This window comes from Eschscholzia californica, unplaced genomic scaffold (assembly GCF_041429995.1).
Source record: "Eschscholzia californica isolate CP2 unplaced genomic scaffold, dmEscCali1.0.p SCAF_2, whole genome shotgun sequence".
NCBI lineage: Eukaryota > Viridiplantae > Streptophyta > Magnoliopsida > Ranunculales > Papaveraceae > Eschscholzia > Eschscholzia californica.
In genome coordinates, this window is record NW_028238309.1 from 52,594,051 (window position 1) to 52,614,233 (window position 20,183).

The 20,183-nt window shown below is 36.4% G+C and overlaps 1 protein-coding gene across 1 annotated transcript; it reads right to left on the reverse strand.

The window, feature by feature from the left end:
• Positions 1–3,963: 3,963 nt before the first annotated feature.
• Positions 3,964–11,501, reverse strand: LOC147558925 (uncharacterized). The gene is made up of 5 exons (XM_086659123.1): positions 11,438–11,501; positions 10,609–10,782; positions 7,524–7,642; positions 4,532–4,649; positions 3,964–4,253 (listed from the first exon to the last, which is right to left on the reverse strand). Exons 1-5 carry the CDS (start codon positions 11,499–11,501, stop codon positions 4,225–4,227), a joined length of 504 nt encoding a protein of 167 aa, XP_086515249.1. The 3' UTR covers positions 3,964–4,224.
• Positions 11,502–20,183: the final 8,682 nt, after the last annotated feature.

Here is a 20,183-nt window from a genome sequence, read left to right on the forward strand (position 1 = left end):
TGGAGACTAGCCCTCGCTGCAGCCAGGGTTAGTTTCCGAAAATCTACACTAACAGGTCGTATTTGTTGAAGGAACGGTCAGGGTTAGTTTTATACACTAGAAGGTAGCATTTGACAAAACAAAGCTGATCGGCTCTATTGGTGTTGTGGTTGGGTGTGCACGGCTGAAGTCACGAGGTCGAATCCCCCTGTCCCCATTCCCCTTTTTCTTTTTCTCTGTTTTTTTCCCTTTCTTTCTTAGGTCATGCTAAGAGAGAAGTCTTAAAGGGGATCATTGTAAATTTTAAAAGCGCCTTTCTCAAATAAAGAATAATCTAAAGGAAACATACTAAATAAAATAATGAAAGTCTATTTTGCTTCACACCCAATCCTCTTTCACTTACAAAATCTAGCGGGTTCAACGTCTTTATTTTTCAGTTTTGGCCTAGATTTGAATCCTGGCTCCGCCCTTGCCTCGCACCTCTATGTCCCTCTATATCTTATTACAATTTCTCATTTGTAAGTAGAAGAATTGCTTTCAACAAGTTAGTTCTTCTGTTACTACTATTAATTCTTATTGTAACTGCTACAAAATAAATATTAACTAGAAATATGCTAAACACAATTTGCTAGGAGTACATAGTTGATGATGCATTTTTTTACCATTTTGATTGTTGATGTCTCTTAGGCTCTTCAGTAAAAGAGATAACAAATTGTGATTTAGAGAGACTGACGAAACAAATTTTAGCAATTCAAAAGTAATTTTTTCATAGTTATTTAATACAAAAAGTATACTCAGCCCGTCTTTAGGGACTCCCACTTGAACCGCATGTGAGAGAAACCCTTGTTTCTCTCTCCACGTGACTAAACATGTGAGATGAGAGAGAAACTCTTGTTTCTCTCACATGCGGTTCAAGTGGGAGTCCCTAAAAGCGGGTTGTGTAGCCTTGTTGTATTAGTATTAGTTTTCCTTGTAAATATTATGTAATTAAATATATGATTAACACCGAGAATTCAATATAACTCTTTTATCAATTTAATTGTAAATACAATTGTGGATACTAAAATGTTTAATTGTAAATACAATTGTGGATCTATCTCTTTTATCTATGTCACTTTTGTTTTACTTTCATTCAATTATACAAATTATATAATGAATTTTGGCTTACCTTTGGATTTGGTTAATATGTTAATTTTTTTTGCAGTTAACAACTCATTTTTGAGATTTTGATTTTCAATCTATTTGTGCCACTCGAGTTGTTTCTAACTGGTTTGAAAGAGTTTCTCTTTTGAAGAGTTCATTGTTGTTCTTTTTCAATCTTGATCATTTGAAATCTACTTTGTTTTTCAAAACTTTTTTTTTTAGATGAGTTTATAGGTCAAAACACGTCATCAGAAGCACCCCGAGAAATCATTGATTAATGGGCCCACATGAGGGCTAAGCTCATGAACCAAATGACAAAGGGGGCCGTCCCACTCATCTCCAGCACTAGGGATAACACGTACATTAAACAAAGAAGTCAACCCTGAATAAAGAAGACAACCCAGCACAAAAAGATTGGTCGTTATTTCCTAAGCGAACCTTCACCCCATATGCCCGTTGAGGCGTTACTGTTATTCGAAATAACAGTTGGTCAACAATATCATCAACATATCTGTTGAATGGGAGTTACGATATCCACATTCATATCAAAGCGTTACCATATTCAAGACGACAACCCACCACATTGACCGAGAAAGACAGTTGACCACGAAAAACTATATAAGGAAGGTCTGAGCATCGACTAAGGCATCCAACTAGGGATAACAACACCAGGCATCCAATTCACCTGTGATCTACTAACTACTTATTTTCTCTCTCGCATCGATCATCCAAACCTCTGGCATGCAACCAACGGCTGCTACTATCATCATCTCTCCAGACGATCCCTCAATCAAGCAGCTGACGATTGATTTTTCTCTCTCCTGACGACCACCTGATTAAGAAAGACGAGTGATCTTTCTGTCTCATGACGACCACCTGATTAAGGAAGACGTCTGATCTTTCTCTCTCCTCACGACCAAGGAGTACAACCACTTTATTTCACTCAACGACCAGAGAATTAGGCAAGCATACACCCGGTTGTATCACTATCTCTTGCTCAGATAACATATTTAACTCGATAGCTCAAACTCTGGTTCATAATTCATATTCATTATTTGCCCAGTTTACTTACTTGACCGTCGGAGCCCCCTTAGACCGGCACCATCCCAGTGTCCCGGGGATCTTAGAGTCACGTGTGTTCTGTCTCTTGTCACAGGTTAAGCCAAAAAACGTTGTCGGTGCCCGCAAAATATTAAGAGGTGAATGTTTGATTTCCGGTCATTGGTCCGGTCCTCTTAACTTATTGACCTGTGATTTCGTACCCTCACAGTTTGGTGCTAGAAGGAGGGATGACAACTAATTACTGAGCTTATCCCGATGGCATATCATCATTTTTGTACAATAGTTTATGTGGAAAGCCTAGTTTTACTTGATTCGGGTACTTATTTGTGGGTCAAGAAGAACCAAGAGAAGAATCAAGTGAAAAACACCATTTCGGGTTCAATTGTTTATTGATTCTTCTCGATTTCGTGCTAATAATAATTTGACTCAAAACAAAGGGGTAGTAGTCAACAATTAAATCAATTAAAATCTCCCTAAAATATCTCTCAACACCCACGATTACTCTCTTACCTCTCTCCTTTTTCTCTCCCGTCCGTAACTTCTAAATAACTTCCGACTCCCCCTTTTAAATCTTAATATATATTATCTTTCTTCTTCTTTCCCAGATTTTTTTAACTGTCGTTCTTTTTCTTCTTTCTTCAGATAAAATGTGGTTTATTAGCGTAACCAAGAGGGTCCTGTCGCGTCTGTAGGACGCGGCAGAAACCTAGTTTATATATAAATGGCTACTCTCCACATGTGTATCTAGTAGAGTACTTTTTGAGATCTCCAGGGTCACATACAGAGTTGAAAAAAACTCAATAGAGAAACATGCCAAAATCTAAATAATATTTGAAAAAAAAAACTCATTCAGTGAAAGTACAATTTTACCTTTGAAATCAACGTCAAATTTTTTCTTGAAAATTTCTGAATTATTCTGTAAATTTCTGAACAAGTTCGTTTGTTATAAAAATATTTTGCAAAAATGTTTCGCATTTTGCCCTTTACATTTGACAAACACAAACTAACACTAAAATTTTGGTTAAAACATTTTTTTGATTTGTCTTGTAAAGAAAAAAATGGTTTCCCCATTTTTTGTTTTGCTTTGACATAAACATTTAGACTAATACATTCTTTTTATTTGTTTTGCTTTTGACAGAAACATTTAAGCTAATGCATTTTTTACTGTCTTCTGCAAACGTTAAGATGTTATGCATATTCTCTTTCGTATTTGAAAAACCCATTAACGAATAATAATATTTTGATTAATGCATTGTATATGTCGTTAACAACATAATTTTGTATGATGTCAACATTTTATAACAAGTCAGGACAAGTACATATGTTATCAACATTTTATAAAAATTAGGATATTGCATATGTTGTCAACCGTTTATAAAACATAAAAATTTATATATGTTGTCAACATAGAAAATAAAAAGGAGATTATGGAACTGTCTTGTTAACAACAAAATTATACATATTATCAACAATTTAAGAAGCGTTAAAAATTGTTTTTCTTTTACATTATTATTTTTGGATAGTTCTTTCCCTATTAGGGTCTAGATTTTGGGGTTCACTCATTTTTTTCATAAATAAACAACTATAGCATGTAAGGAGAGACTTGTATGCTTTTAAAGTTAACAATAAAATTAGCTAAGGTTGTCCTTTTATTCCGAAACTATCCTAATGACTAGAATTACTCTTCTCCTCTCTGTTTATCCATATTTATTCCATTCTACTTCATCATTAACTTGGGTTGAGTACATTGTAAATGAAAATACACGAAGAGAGTGGATATAATCAAACCTGCAACCACTTAGAATCGATTACGAGCAACACCATATCAGACCATAATTACAGACCGATATAATGGTTAGACATAATCAAACTATGTCCTCAATCATACATCACAAGCTTTGCTAATGCCAATTCATCATTATTAAATAAAGAGAACACAAACACTAACACTAATAAGAGAGTGACAGAATACACTAATACCACTTAGTTCAAAATATATAATTCTCCTCTCTACCTCACAAACATCAGCAGATCCTTTCTCTACTCAGCATCTTCCGCAGATAATCCAACTGAATACAAATCGTTTGAAAATGGACAGGCGTTAATTATAAATTGGTCACAAGATAAAAATGCAGGAAACATGTACTCTTAGAGAAATAACAAGCATACTTAATGGAAGAAAGAAGACAAAAACTTCTTGTGTCTATTCACGTTTTTCTTTCGATTAATATTTTTGTTCTTTGCGATGGCGGCATATTAGGAGAAGAAATCATACTTTCTATGTTATACAACTTCTGAACTCTGGGTTAGTTAGGACCAAAAAAGATTGTAGAAAAATCTGTGTTACCTTGGAGAGTTTGGCTACTACTAGCAGTGTCAGACCGTAAGGTATTAGCACCACCCGTTGTATGAGATTTGGTCTCTATCGTCAGCATCTTCAATGTTATTTTTCGAAGATAATCCGACTGAAAAATGAAAATATATAACATTTAAATCCATGAATACTGCACATAAGGTCTCACAAATTATAGATAGCAAATACTACTGGTGCGGAGATGAAGAAACATATTATTTAGACGTAAATGGAGAGAAAGAAGAATGCGTCAACTCAATAAAAAGAACAAATCAAAACAAAGAACACTCCAAAATTTAGTAAGGTGGTATTGTTTTTTCTCATTGTCTAGATCTGGCTCGGTGAAATCTGAATCGTTTAACTCAAAGGAACTCAAAATTAGCGCAAATCAGTATCTCAGGCGCGTTAGACATCATGAGTCAGAAAAAAAAACATTTTGAAATCTGACTTGAGTCAATCAAACCTCGAACCAGATTCCAAATCTTCTATTTCTGAAAAATTGAATGAAAATGGACACCAGCCTAATTGTCTTGTATAAAGAAAAAGAAGAAAACTATTGAAACTGCTAGAACAGATACCCTCTAGCCTTGTTTATGGCCTAAGAACAATCTGACAATTTGCTGCTTCTTGGTAGAACCGTAGAAATTGGGGCTTTGTCGAGTTTTTATCGTTATTAAAGCGCTAGGCGCGCCACTACAGAAGCCTGATTTCTGAAATCGGGTGACAAGGAATGGTATTTTCAAATCTTCCAAAACCCCAATAATTTGTACACAATTCACCCTAGCTCTAAATTCTCCCAAATTTATTAATGAAAACGACATGACCATAATAATGTGGCTTCAAAGTCCAAAACAAGTGTCTATACCTACAATAACAAATATAATAAAATCAAGCAAGAAATAACTAACAGTAAACAGATTTAGAAAAATTAGGAAGTTAGACTTTTAATGGGATCGGCTATAGGTTGTTCCCTCCAACGTAGCACGAGCCAGGTTTGACCCTATACTCTGTTGGGCCGACTAGGCCTGGGCTTACAACTTATGATGAGATTTCACAACAATTTGTCATTGACTTCAAGTTACTTATTTCTTTTTTGAGCATTGAAAAAATTGTCATAGGAAGGAACAAACTATTCTATTTAATTTCCACTTTGGGGCCATGCTTGGCACACACAAAGGGTCGCGCTCCCGTAATGTTGTTCCCAGTAATCGCAATACCACCCTTTACTGTTTGGTTTGGTTAAGAACATGATTGGTAAGAATTAACTTTATTGGTATAATATTTAATTGATGATTTCTGAGGCATAGGATAGCAATCCCATCCACCCCTGGGTTTAGGATTCCCCTTCTTAAGGGAATCTTATTATGCTAAAAATGTGATTCTTGGTGCATTCTCGCTCACCAGCATTTTGGACTTCTCGACAAATATAATCTGTTTCCCTATTCTAAGTGGTTATTGTATTCTTGGTAATGAAGAACTTGTCATTCTTAATTCTTGGGTTCTGGAATTCTTCTACAACTTAACTGACACAATAAAATCATTTTCTATTCTTTTATTAACTGATTTATGTATTGGACTCCACTCGCCCCGTGGTTGGGAACTAATGATTGGTTCTATCCAAAGATTTTGGGTTTGATCATAACGACCAAATTATATCGGATCTTGTTTCCACTTTTCGAGTCATTCTAGATACAATTTTAAAATATTGAATCTTCTGGTATTTAAATAGCGTATCTCCGTCACTTGTAATGATTTATCATTCAATGAATGACTAAAGACTGATCCACCAATATTGGTCCAATCATAATGTTTGTTACTTCGTACATAAACAAACCATTAAAAATCTTACTCACTTTTTAAATTTCTACCCATCTAGGGAATCTTCCTATATTCCAGTAAAAGTATTCCAATACAATAGCAGAATCGTGGACAGGGAGGGAAGTGGGAACTACACTAGCAACCTACCTAATTTGTTGCAGAAATTTTGGGATCAACAAATGGGCAATGCAAAATAGAAATACCTTTTCTTGGATGAAGGAACAGATGGCTCGATCCATATTTGTATCAATCATGATATAAAATATAGCATCATAGGCTTATCTATTTCTTCATATATCGGCTTCTATGAAGTCTCTTTCTTTGCTAAACCTAATAAAAATCATTGCTTGGAACAACACATATGTAGAAAGCCAATTTTTTCATTTTAGTAAGCGGATTTTATCTTTCTTTCCCTCTTTCAATAGTGGAGATAGTCGCACGTAACGCCAGATCACGGCCATCTTATTAAAAGCTTGTGGTAAGAAAGGGTTTCAGAGTATAAATCTAAATAAAGACTCCGGGAGTAAAAGGAGCCTCTGGGGATAAAGGGACTTGAACCCTCACGTTTTCTAAAATCGACGGATTTTCCTCTTACTATAAATTTCATTGTTGTCGATATTGATTTTGACATGTAGAATAGGACACCGTCTTTATTCTCGTCCGATTAATCAGTTCAACACCATTATGGAATCACATTCCATTCCCACACGCCAATTAAGGCAAAAAGAGATCTATTTGCACCTCGTGTTGGATATACACTCAAGAATCGCATTCTGAAATGGTCTTTATTACACAAGAAAGAATCAAAAGTCGCACCTGAAATGGTGTTCATTAGACAAGAACGAATCAAAAGCCGCATTCCGAGAAGAAATACAGTTCCTCCTAAAAGGGGGAATCCTAAACCCAGGGGAGGAGGATTCCTTTATGACTCTCTTTCCCTTGGAATCGTCAATCAAATAATCAATTGACAACATCAATCTCTAACAATCATGTTCTTCACCAAACCAAAACAATATAATAAGGTAACCGAATCTCTAGAAACCAAATTACAAGCTTGATAATCATCGTAATGGAATTCCTTTCCCACGCCCCAACACATGCCCATTAATATAGGAGGATTGAAAAAAAACTACCAGAATATATGTAGAATCAGGTAAGAGAGACATACCTTACTTGTAGCAGAATAATATATCTTTTCCTCAAACCTTTCAGCAACTTTAGTAAGTTCAGACAATTCGTCTGGGCCAGAAACAGAAGGTGACCAAACAGTAAGTTCAGACAATTCGTCTTTTCCTCTCTCTCTCTCTCTCTCTCTCTCTCTCTCTCTCTCTCTCTCTCTCTCTCTCTCTCTCTCTCTCTCTCTCTCTCTCTCTCTCTTCTACAGTAAACAACAATAACAAGAAAAGCAAGGGGGAGGAGAAAGCAGTCGATTAAAAACACAAATAAATGCTTTAAGACGGACATAAACCTAGTTTAAGAGGTATAGTTAGTCCTACTATTATATAGGCATTAACTTCAATAGTATTGGGACGAGATTTGTTATATTGGGGCCCTGGTACCAGTATCGGATGGTATTGGTCCGGAAACTCAGAATCTGCCCACGACCGTCCGAGTTCGAAGGGTCCGTGACCACTCGATGTCCAAATCGGTCTGTACCCACCCGGCCGAAAGAGCTTAAGCGAACGGACGCATTGGTCCTCTTACTCGGTGACTCGACTGAGTCCGCATGCTTATACAGTCCGCCCGACCGAACCTGTCCATGCCCGTCCGTGTATCCTACCCTTTATAGCCGCCCTCCTACATGATTGATTTTAAGTCTTTAGATTGGTAAGGTTAGCTACAATCGTTAGATTTCAAGAGAAAATATATAATCCTTGAAATCACTTTTCTTAATCTTGTCTTCGCCTCTTCTCTAGTCTCCATTTCGTCCAAAATCTCAATATCTCATCAGTAACCTGAGAATCCACAATACACCGATCGTATCCATGAGAAGAAGAATATGACCGATAGTAATCCATGAGAAATCTCAATGATTATCTTTTAATTTTATATTGATTTACTTTTTTGGAATTGTAAAGTGGGAGTTTAGAAAGTTGTATTTAGCTACTAAACAGTTCTAATTTCAAACAAAATTTCTTTATTTGTTCATTAGTGACCGGTGTCCGACTGATCGACACCCGGTTTGTCCGACTATCCAAACAGTCACAGACGGACACTTTGTTGGAGAAAAATCTGAAATGTCCGCCCGTTTTGTCCGAATGTCCTAGTGAGCACTTAGGACTTATGTCCATTCCGTCCGGACCGGTTGAGTTAGTGTCTGTATCCCACCCGTCTGGACCGATTCCCACCCCTAGTATTGAGTCTCGCTCACCCTAAAAACTAAGGAGGTAAGGTCTTTCCCACACTATAAACTCATCATATGCTCAGTCTACGAGCAATGTGAGATTATTCTACCAAAAAGTGTTCATAAACAAAATTTTTGTAATATATTTCCTCTTTACCTTTTTATTTTGTAAAAGTAATTTCCTCCATCTCGTACCTCTGCTTATTCGTTGAAAAAAGAGTGGTCTGCAACAACCTAAGAAAGTCCTTCATCAAGAAAAAAAATCTTCTTCTTACGGCTGGTGGTGGAAAATGAAAAAAGAACTTCTCGAAAGAAAGGTTGTTGGCTGTCTGTTAATGACTCCTCAAATGGAAAAACATGAGATATGATATTGAAAATAATAACTTTCTAAAAGAAGGATAACGAGGAAAGAGGAAGCCAAATTAAAAAAATTAAGAAAATCAAATCATTTTGGAAGTTGGTCAGGTTCATTTTGGTGAGTTTAGTCATCTTTGCATGGTAAACAAAATAGGATGCGTCTAATAATAGAAATAGGGAGACTGAATCAAGACATCGTCAGACACTGGATATCCGTGGCATTGGTTCAGGACATCTGAAATGTCTACCAGTGGTTGTGGCACAGGTTAAGAATTTTTCAAATTGGCATTCATTAGGATACTTTGAATGTCTATTAATGTCTAGCGCATCGGTTTGAGATATGATTTCTTGCACATTTGAAATATTTTAGTTTCAGCGAGTTTCCGATTTAAAGAGATAAAGATGGTGAAGGATACGGTGATGGCGGTGGTAGGAGGGAGGATAGAGAGGTGGTGGAGGGAGGGAGAAAGAAAAGGAAGAAGAAGAAGACTGTTTTTTTTTTAGTGAAAGGTCGTCAGCAATTGGTGGTCGACTAGAATAGGTAAAGGACGTGGAGGAAACCCATCAAATGAAAGGTAAAGTGGAAATGAAAATATGAACGGTTAAATATGACTAACAAATCATAGCGTTTAGATCAAATTAGAACGTTAGACAAATATAAGCGCCAAATTTTACAGTTGATCAAAACTATGGAGGCAAGTTGAAATTAACGGTAATACTTTTTTTTTAAGAAGAAAACATGTGATCAGTTCAACAAAAAAAAAAGATGTGATAATAAATATCTACACAAGTCCAACAAAATATTTTTGCATATTAATAAAAACATGTTAATTCATATAATAAAGTAATAATAATATTAACACTAATTATAATAATGTGATAATAACTAAAGCCTGGTAGGGTATTTTTTTGAAATATCAATAAAGTAACTTTTTCGTATAATAAGATATAATATTATAATAATAAATGGCCACCAATTATCTACAACTACACATTTCTACAAAGGATCTAATATCTTGAAACATTCCAAATGATATTATTCTAACTTCTTACATCTTATTGAAGATTTTTCTCCCAACACCAGATGAGAGTTTGTTTTCCTAGTCATCCCTCCAGTTGGTGTTCAGTGGAAGAAGTTGGGGACCTATCTGCATGATTATTCAAGCTTCAAACCTTTCTCTCGGTCTCAGATATCTTCTTTTAACCACAGTGAGCCACAAAAAGAAACAAACAAAAGAAAGTTGAATATCTTATTTTTTATTTTTGTTGATAAGACACCTTAACAATCCTTTTGCAAACTATTCGAAAGCATGTTTTCAGTCATAGAAAATTTTTATGGGAAAACCCTTTATGGTTTTTAAGAGACACAACTAGCAAATTTGGTGCATATCCCCTACTACTGATCCATCCTGAGATAAAGAAAGAAATCTCTCAATTTAGAAAAAAAATAATCAAGGGCCCTGAAATTTTGCGAAATTACATGAAAAGTCCCTAAAATTCGTTACTGGAACTACATACTGCGTGAGATTCTATTTCGGAGAAATGAACAAACTGCTGAAGGAACAGTAATTAGGTAATAAATAAATAATCAGAACTTTATTCAAATGAAGTTGTGTATTTCGGCCGCTAGCAGAAGAGTTTGAGGGTAAAGAGTGAGCAGCCCCACTTATCTGAGATTTTGCTCCAACATCAGCATCTTCGTTGATATTGTTTGAAGATAATCCGACTGAAGAGTGCAAATGTATAACACTTAAATTCAAGAATACTGAAAATTAAAATATACCTAAGTTAAGTACTCCATAGTTCAACAAAAAAAAACAAGTTAAGTATTCCATAATTAATACTACTTGGCGATGGAAAAAAAATATCTCACGCACTTTAATTGAGAAAGAAAAACTTCCACTCAAGAAACAAACAGGATACTAAATGAAAAGAAAGAACCCTAAATCTAATTTTCTTATAAAAGAAGAACTGGCCTCTACTGGAACCGACACCCTCTACCATCATTTGTAGTAGAAGAATAATAAGTTAATTAAAACTCCTACAACTCGGAAACCAAATCATTTCCGAAAATGCTCCACCACTAAAAATATATAGAACCTAAGCCTATCCTTGTAAAACACAAGATTGATTGTTATAGATTGAGAAACAAAAATGCTACTACTTATGCACAAAAGCTGACTACTAGGCGTAGCTTAGTGGTAAAGACTTTAGATTTTGGATAAAAGGTCAAGGGTTCGATTGTACTCTTTGCATTGTTTAAATTTAATTTATTTTTTCTTAATATCCATTGTATGGGACTCCAATTTTTAATTTTGCTTGGAGCCTCCGATATACTTAGGCCGGTCTTGGCAGCAATTGCTGTTGTGGTCAGGAATCACGAAGGATCTTAGCTGTCAAAACTGAAGTTATGGTGTTGTCGGATGCAGTGGTGGCGGAAGCCATGGCAGCAAAAATGGGCGTCCGCTTGGCAAAGGAGTTGAACCACCGAAACGTTATTATTGAGGGGGATTCATTGCAAGTTATCTCGGCTTGTATGGCAGTTAACGAACAACCACCGTAGAGGATTGAACATACAGTTTCGGATGTTCAGTTGGCGGCGCAAAATTTTCATAAACTAGAGTTTGGGTACTGTGCTCGAATCATGAATAATAGTGCTCATTTATTTGCAAAATTGCATTTATAAATAATGTAACTCAAAATTGGGTATATCCGAACATCCCTTCTTGTATTGTAAGTCAATTGGCGACTGATGTAGTCAATATTTCGTCTTAATAAAATCAGACCAAGGCCCCTTCCCCTCAAAAAGAAAATAATCTTCTTCTTTCTTTAAATCAAAAGCTAAGACCTACCTTATATGGAAACCATTTTGAATTTAATAAAAAAAATATAAGTTATAAAACTAAATTATTGTGTTATATTATCACAAATGTGTGTGGCTAAATAACAATTTATGTTCAATTACTTTAAATCTTAACAATCTCATTATTTAAGCAATAGTTTTGATAGGCGCCCTAATTACATATAAAACCACCTGATTTTGACTGGCATGATATCAATTATAAAAAGAAAAAAAATCAACTATTCATCATAATTCATACGATAAACCAGAATTTTAATGCAACTGTTCTAACCGGCGAAAGAAACTTGCCCTACCTCAAAATCGTATAACTCAAAGTTATCAAACGGTTAGATGACACACATTTAAACAGCTAGATCAATAATTTAATACTTTTTTTTTTTGATAAATCGACTATGATCTACGTTAGTCGTTACAAAAGCATTGATACATCGATATGATAAGCACAATAATTGTCGAAATACTGCTGAGCCTAAAGCCCGACAAATTCTTATGCCGCGGCTTTGGGGAATAAAGAAAAATCTCTAGGAAATAAAGACTTAGTCAACTAGATTTGACCTAAAGAGAATATTTATTTGGAGTCCAAAAATTGACTCAAATGATTTTCACCCCTTAATCTTCATCTCCTTCTCTTCCTGATTCTCTCCTGCTCATCCTCTAAGTGTTACTAACACCCTCTAGAGAGAAAAAAAATTATGGTCTTGTAAGTTTACTATCCTTCACACCGGATTGAGTTATAATAACATCATTATAGGGTTTCGCATTCCAATATACCCAAATTCATTACCTAGTATATGAAGCAAAAATGTTGATTTTTATAATTGGGAACATAAGCTAAATATCTCATGAAACCCATACTGCGTTTAAAAAATATCTTGTGTTCACTTTCCAAATTGAAACCTAAATGAAGTTTGCTTCAACTTCTATAATAATCTTACCAAGTTCAAATTGATGATGTACCAAAAACAGGTTTGCTATCGTTTAATACCAAAGATTGTGGGATTTACAGGATGTTATGATTCCTCCATTGAAGATAATCTTCTCTGTGTTGAGTAGCATCAACTAGATATTGCCCTATATTTGTGTAGATAGTACAGAGTCACAAAGATGGAGGGTAAAAGTTCTGAGATTAAAAGTAATCAGCTAGATCTTGCCCAATTTTGCTTATTAAAGGCGATGACCAAAATTGCTCTCTTACACAAAAAAGAAACCCTTGAAGAACGATAAAAACTTGAAGAAGAAAATAAGGTTTACCTCATTGACTTCAATAACAAATCATAAAAGAATTTGAGAGATCAAAGGAAAGGGACAACGATAGAAAGAAGGGCGTTTTAAGAGCCACAACGATTTCGACAAAGGCGTTTCCAGATATCTTATTCCGTGGTTAGGAATGGTGGTAGCCGGAATGATGGTGGTGAGAAGTCTTCCACAGGATCGAACTTGGGACCTCTGCATTATTGAGTATATGCACTGACCAACTGGGCTACCGGTGGTTGGGAACAATTTGAGAAAGAAATTAATCTTACATTACATCTTAGAGAGGAGTTTTTACCGAGGATTTGGTTGAAGAGGAGTTCTCCGGGCTCCAGTAAGAAGAACCCATGTTCTCTACCTCACAAACATCAGCAGATCCTTTCTCTACTCAGCATCTTCTGCAGATAATCTTACTGAGTACACATCGTTTGACAATGGATAACAATCACAGGCGTTAATTATAAATTGGTCAAGATAAAAGATGCAGGAAACAATAAGCATACTTGATGGAAGAAAGAAGACAAAAATTTCTTTTGTCTACCACGTGTTTCTTTCGTTTAATATTTTTGTTCTTTGCGATGGCATATTAAGAGAAGAAATCATACTTTCTATGTTATACAACTTCTAAATTCTGGGTAGTTAGGACCAAAAAGATTGAAGAAATCAAACCTGCACCACCCGTTGTCTGAGATTTGGTCTCTATCGTCAGCATCTTCAATGTTATTTTTCGAAGATAATCCGACTGAAAAATGGAAATAGATAACATTTAAATCCATGAATACTGCACATAAGGTCTCACAAATTATAGATAGCAAATACTACTGGTGCGGCCGTGCGGAGATGAAGAAACATATTATTTAGATGTAAATGGAGAGAAAGAAGAATGAGTCAACTCAATAAAAAGCACAAATCAAAAAAAAGAACACTCCAAAATTTAGTAAGGTGGTATTGTTTTTTTCTCATTGTCTAGATCTTGCTCGGTGAAATCTGAATCGTTTAACTGAAAGGAACTCAAAACTAGCGCATATCAGTGACTCATGCGCGTTAGACATCATGAGTCAGAAAAAAAAAACATTCTGAAATCTGACTTCAGTCAATCAGACCTCGAACCAGATTCCAAATCTTCTATTTCTAAAAAATTGAATGAAAATGAACACAACCTAAGTGTCTTGTATAAAGAAAAAGAACAAAACTATTGAAACTGCTAGAACAGATACCCTCTCGCCTTGTTTATGGCCTAAGAACAATCTGACAATTTGCTGCTATGTGGTAGAACCGTAGAAATTGGGGCTTTGTCGAGTTTTGATCGTTATTAAAGCGCTAGGCGCCACTACAGAAGCCTGATTTCTGAAATAGGGTGACAAGAAATTGTATGTGCAACTCTTCCAAAATCCCAGTAGTTTGTACACAATTCACCCTATCTCTCCCAAACTTGTTAGTGATAAAACGACATGACCATTATAATGCAACTTCAAAGTCCTAAACAAGTGTCTATACGGATACGGCTATACCTACAACAACATATACTAAAATCAAGCCAGAAATAACTAACAGTAAAGAGATACAGAAAAACTAGGAAGTTGGACTTTTAATGGGAACGGCTAAAGGTTGTTCCTCCACCGCAGCACGAGCCGGGTTTGACCCTATACTCTGTTGGGCCGACTAGGCCTGGGCTTACAACTTTAAATGTATTAAAATAACTCACAATGTCTTCAATTTATGATTTCAGAGGAATGGAATAACAATCTCATCCACCCCGGGGTTTAGGATTCCCCTTCTTAAGGGAATCTTATTATGTCAAAAATGTGATTTTTGGTAATGAAGAACTTGTCATTCTTAATTCTTGGGTTCGGGGAATTCTTCTACAATTTAAATGGTACAATAAAAGTTTTTTCTATTAGTTTATTAACTGATTTATGTGTCGGATTCCACTCGCCCCATGGTTAGGAACTAAGAATTGGTTGTATCTCCAAAGATTTTGGGTTTGAGTATAACGACTAAATTATGTCGGGTCTTGTTTCCACTTTTCCAGTCATTCTAGATACAATTTTGAAATATTGGATCTTCTGTTATTTAAATCGCGTATCTCCGTCACTTGTAGTGAGTTATCATTCAATGAATGACTAAAGACTGATCCACTGATATTGGTCCAATCATAATGTTTGTTACTTCGTACATAAACAAACAATTAAAAATCTTACTCACTTTTTAGATCTCTACCCATCCAGGGAATCTTCATATGTTCCAGTAAAATTATTCCAATACAATAGCAGAATCGTGGACAGGGAACTATACTAGCAACCTACCAAATTTTTTGTAGAAATTTTGGGATCAACAATTGGGCAATGCAAAATAGAAATACCTTTTCTTGGATGAAGGAACAAATGGCTCGGTCCAGATCTGTATCAATCATGATATAGAATATAGTATTATAGGCGTATCTATTTCTTCATATTTCGGCTTCTATGAAGTCTCTTTCTTTGCTATACCTAATGAAAATCATTGCTTTGTACGATACATATATTGAAAACCTATTTTCATTTTAGTAAGTGGATTTTGTCTTTCTTTCCCCCTTTCTATAGTGGAGATAGTCGCACATAATGACAGATCACAGCCATACTATTAAAAGCTTGTGGTAAGAATGGGTTTTAGATTATAAATCTAAATAAAGACTCCGGGAGTAAAAGGAGCCTTTGGGGATAAAGAAACTTGAACCCTCACGATTTCTAAAGTCGGCGGATTTTCCTCTTACTATAAACTTCAGTGTTGTTGGTATTGACATTGACATGTAGAATGGGACCCCGTCTTTATTCTCGCCCAATTAATCAGTTCAACACGATTATGGAATCACATTCCACTCCCACACGCTAATTAAGGCAAAAAGAGATTTGCACCTTGTGTTGGATATACACTCAAGAATCGCATTCTGAAATGGTGTTTATTACACAAGAACGAATCAAGAGCCGCAACTGAAATGGTGTTTATTAGACAAGAACGATTCAAGAACCGCATTCCGAGAAGGAATACAATTCTTCCTAAAAGGGGAATTCTAAACCCAGGGGAGGGTGCCTTTATGACTCTCTTTCCTTTGGAATCGTCAATCAAATAATCAATTGACAACATCAATCTCTACCAATCATGTTCTTCACCAAACCAAAACAATTTTGTAAGGTATTAGAATCTCTAGAAACCAAATTACAAGATTGCTAATCATAGGATTGAAAAAACTACCAGAATATACGTAGAATCAGATAAGAGGGACATACCTTACTTGTCCCAGAATTATATATCTTTTCCTCAAACGTTTCAGCAATTTTAGTGATAGACAATAAGGAATCGGGAGAGAGAATAAGAGAATGAGAGAGAAAGAATAAGAGAATGAGAGGAAAACAGTGAGAAATCGACTTACAAATAATGAGAGATTGAGATATAAATCGTGAAAGATCAAGAGAGAGATAGTGAGAGCAATAGAAGGAGATCGTAAGAGATAAACAATAAGGAATCGAGAAAGAATAAGAGAATCAGAGAGAAAGAATAAGAGAACAAAAGAGAAAGATGGTGAGATACCGTGGGAGAGATAACAATAGGAGAAAGAGGAAAAGAGAGAACATGAAGATTAGGTGGTGGAATTTAATCAAGTAAATTTTTGGGGTAAAAAAAATATCCCCCCTAATAAAGACTTGCGCCGGAGACAATCAACAATTTTGATTGACTTCGTATTTGTATTGGCCAAAAACGGCATTGGGCTTAACAGAGACGGAATTCGTGTTGGGCCTTCCTTCTACGCCCGCCTTCATACGACGTGCGGTGTGCCTCTCTAGCAACTCAGCTAGCCTAGCAAGGAAGCCCATCGAAAGTTCCTCACTACCAAGCCCAACACGCTTAATAGGCCCGGTCAGTCTGGCGTTCTCGCCCTAGCCCACTCTTCTAGCGGGACAACCTTAGTCTGACGTGTCAACTTACTCAGACTCCGCATGGTCACGCCACCACGTGGCTAGCAGTTAAAGAACGAGTCACCTCAATCCCTAACATTTCGCTATACGTTGGGGTCATGGTAGAAGACCGAGTCTTGCGCTACTTTAAAGGAGTAGTGGGCCACTTCTACTAGTAACAAGCAGACTAAGGCGGCAAGCATCGTAGGGCTACGACACCCCATCCAGAGATCAACGACTACGAAGGCACTCTAGTGAGATCCTACTATTCCGGATCTAACAAACCCACACCCATGGGTGGTTATCCTTCTCTAAGTTCTATAAATAGAGGATGCCTCATTCTCAGAAGGGGATCTGACTCTCATTCGAAAACTACTCATTCTCTACTTGGCATTTCAGAAACGAGTTATTCCAATCTCTCCACTTATTCTCTACTAAAGCTCCGGTTAGAGTCCATCTACTCCGGTGACTTCTCATCCACGTTAGCCGAAGGAAAAAGTTCCGGCCAGAAGTGTCTACGATATCTCACCAGATCTTACTAGAAACTTTCTGTTCCTCTTCTATCTCGTTAAGTCTGCTCTACCATCATCGAAAGTCTACCCTACCGTGACCAGAAACCTACTCTGGCATCACCAGAAGTCTGCTCTACCATCATCAGAAGTCTACTCTGTCGTGAATAGAAGTCTGCTCTACCATCATCAGAAGTCTACTCTGCCTAACCAGAGGTTTACTCTACCGCCCGAGTAGACCAGAAGCTACTCGACTCATCTTTCCGTAGAACCGAGCTCCGGCCACTCTACGAGTCGCGCCACCTCCGACACCATAACGACTCCACTATCATTAGTAACTCTACTTTCGGTTTATTAATTTACTTTATCGAACTAAGTTACTGACTTGACCGTCGGAGGGTCCTTGGCCGACACCATCTCCGGTGCCCCTTTGAACTTCACGGTTCTACTTTCTCTTGTGCAGGTCTACAGGTCACCAGTACTCGTTTCCTACCCAGACGTTGGTCTACCAGTAGCCGTTTTCTACTCAGACGTTGGTCTACCCGTATCCGTTTTCTACTCGGACGTTCGTTTATCCATCTACCCGACTACCAGATCCGACCTTCTGCCCGTCAACCCGTCTATTTGAAGGCTCGAAGCCTAGTTGCTGGTGCCCACCTAACATTCTCTCTAACCGTGTGACTTTCTATCCGTCCACAGTATTTATACCACGCAGACTTTTCCTTTTGTCCCAAAGTCGCGACCCTCTCAAAATAAGAAATTATGCTTACCCTTTGGACATAGTTCTTTATTCATTTATTTATTTATTTTCGTTGGTGAAGGATTTTCTGTACGTTTGATTATTGTGGGCATAATAAAGACTTGGTCCGAAGAGTTGGACTTTGACCAAGTCAAATTTAAATGTGTTTTTTTTTTGGAAATTGACTACAATCAACGATAGTCATTACATTTGACATTGATACATCAAAGATGTGATAAGCTCGATAACCGCACATTCAGACTCTTCCAGGACCGGGCCTATAGCCCAACTAAACTATGACCTACAACCCAACTACATTATTTATACCCTAACGGACGCGGTAGATCCCTTTTGGCTGCGCCGTCGTGTTAAGAATATTGTAACAGTTGAATAGTCATTTTACATTTAGAGAAGACAATAATTATACATTAAACAACCAAGAGGAGCAATCAAATACTAAGTTATTTACATTTAAAAAAAGAGAACAACATTTAAAAAAGAAAAATAATATTTCATTGTACATTTAAAAAAAGATAATTACATTTAAAAATGAAAAGTAATGTTTCATTAAAGCCTGAACTATAAAATAGATGTGAGAGATTATTTTTTTCTTACAGTGAAAAGATATCAGTCTGGCAAGAGTCCTATTTATATATTTTTCGAAGTAGTTACTTTGGGAAGTTTTTCATAAAAAACAGATCAAGAATGTGGAAGAGAGATTTTCTCCCCACTAATTTCTCATCCTCCCACGTTTTTCCACTGAATAGAAAAAAAAAAAGAGAAATATAAGGGTAGTAGTTACTCTAACCAATTTTAGTTGATTTACATAAATACCCTTCTTTTTGGAGTCCATTTACATAAAAAAAAAATTATATCATCCATCGGATGTGTTCCCAACCAAATCTCTAAAATAAAATGGACGATCAGACTTATATCTTAAGTAACCGACCGAGCTGTTTTAATATAATAGATAATCCCAATTCAAATAACCAAAGATTCCACCTTCTCCGGTATTCTAACCTGGGACTTCCAGGGTTTTTATGAGTTTATGTCAACACTTTGGAACCACTCGAGCAACATCGGTTGACAATTTGAATGCTTTTATGAGTTTGTAAAAATGGAAAAAAAAATATTTTTTTTTTTATTTGAATTTGTCAACGGGTTAAAGTGCCCGACACTTACAATAGAATAACTTTAAAATAAAGAATGAAGGACAATTAAATAACTACAAAAAAACTAACTAGTAGCTAATTATATCGAACTCTAATCACGCCTCGTTTGTCTTCTCTCAATATCTTCTTGAGATCCTCCGGCATTTCTGGTGGTAACATTTCTAGTATGTCCGTATTTGGTTTCATCTTCGATAGAAAGTCCGCTGCTTGGTTGGTCTCACGGAACACATGTACAATAGAGCACTCCTCTAACCTTTCCCAAAGTGAAATGATCTCATGGTAGATGCGTAAGACTCTCCAAGGTGGTTTAATTTCTCTGTTCGACAGAATGGTAACCGTGAGTGACGAGTCAGAGGCAATTTTAACTCGCCTAAAGCCAAACTTGATTGCTAATTGCAATCCCAACTTTACTCCTTGCATCTCATGCATTAGCACCGATTTGCTCTCTGTTTTTGCTGCTGCAGCCACAATTGTATCTCCTTGCGAATCTCGTAAAACAGCTCCGAATCCCCCTAGTAGCTCATTGAATGCCCCATCGGTGTTTATAAGAATCTGGCCAGTGGGTGGCCCGTGCCATTTACAAGTCGTGGGTGCTTTTATAGGTACCACTATATCTAAATTCCAGCGGTCTAAGATGAGTTGGGACACCGTTGCTGAACTG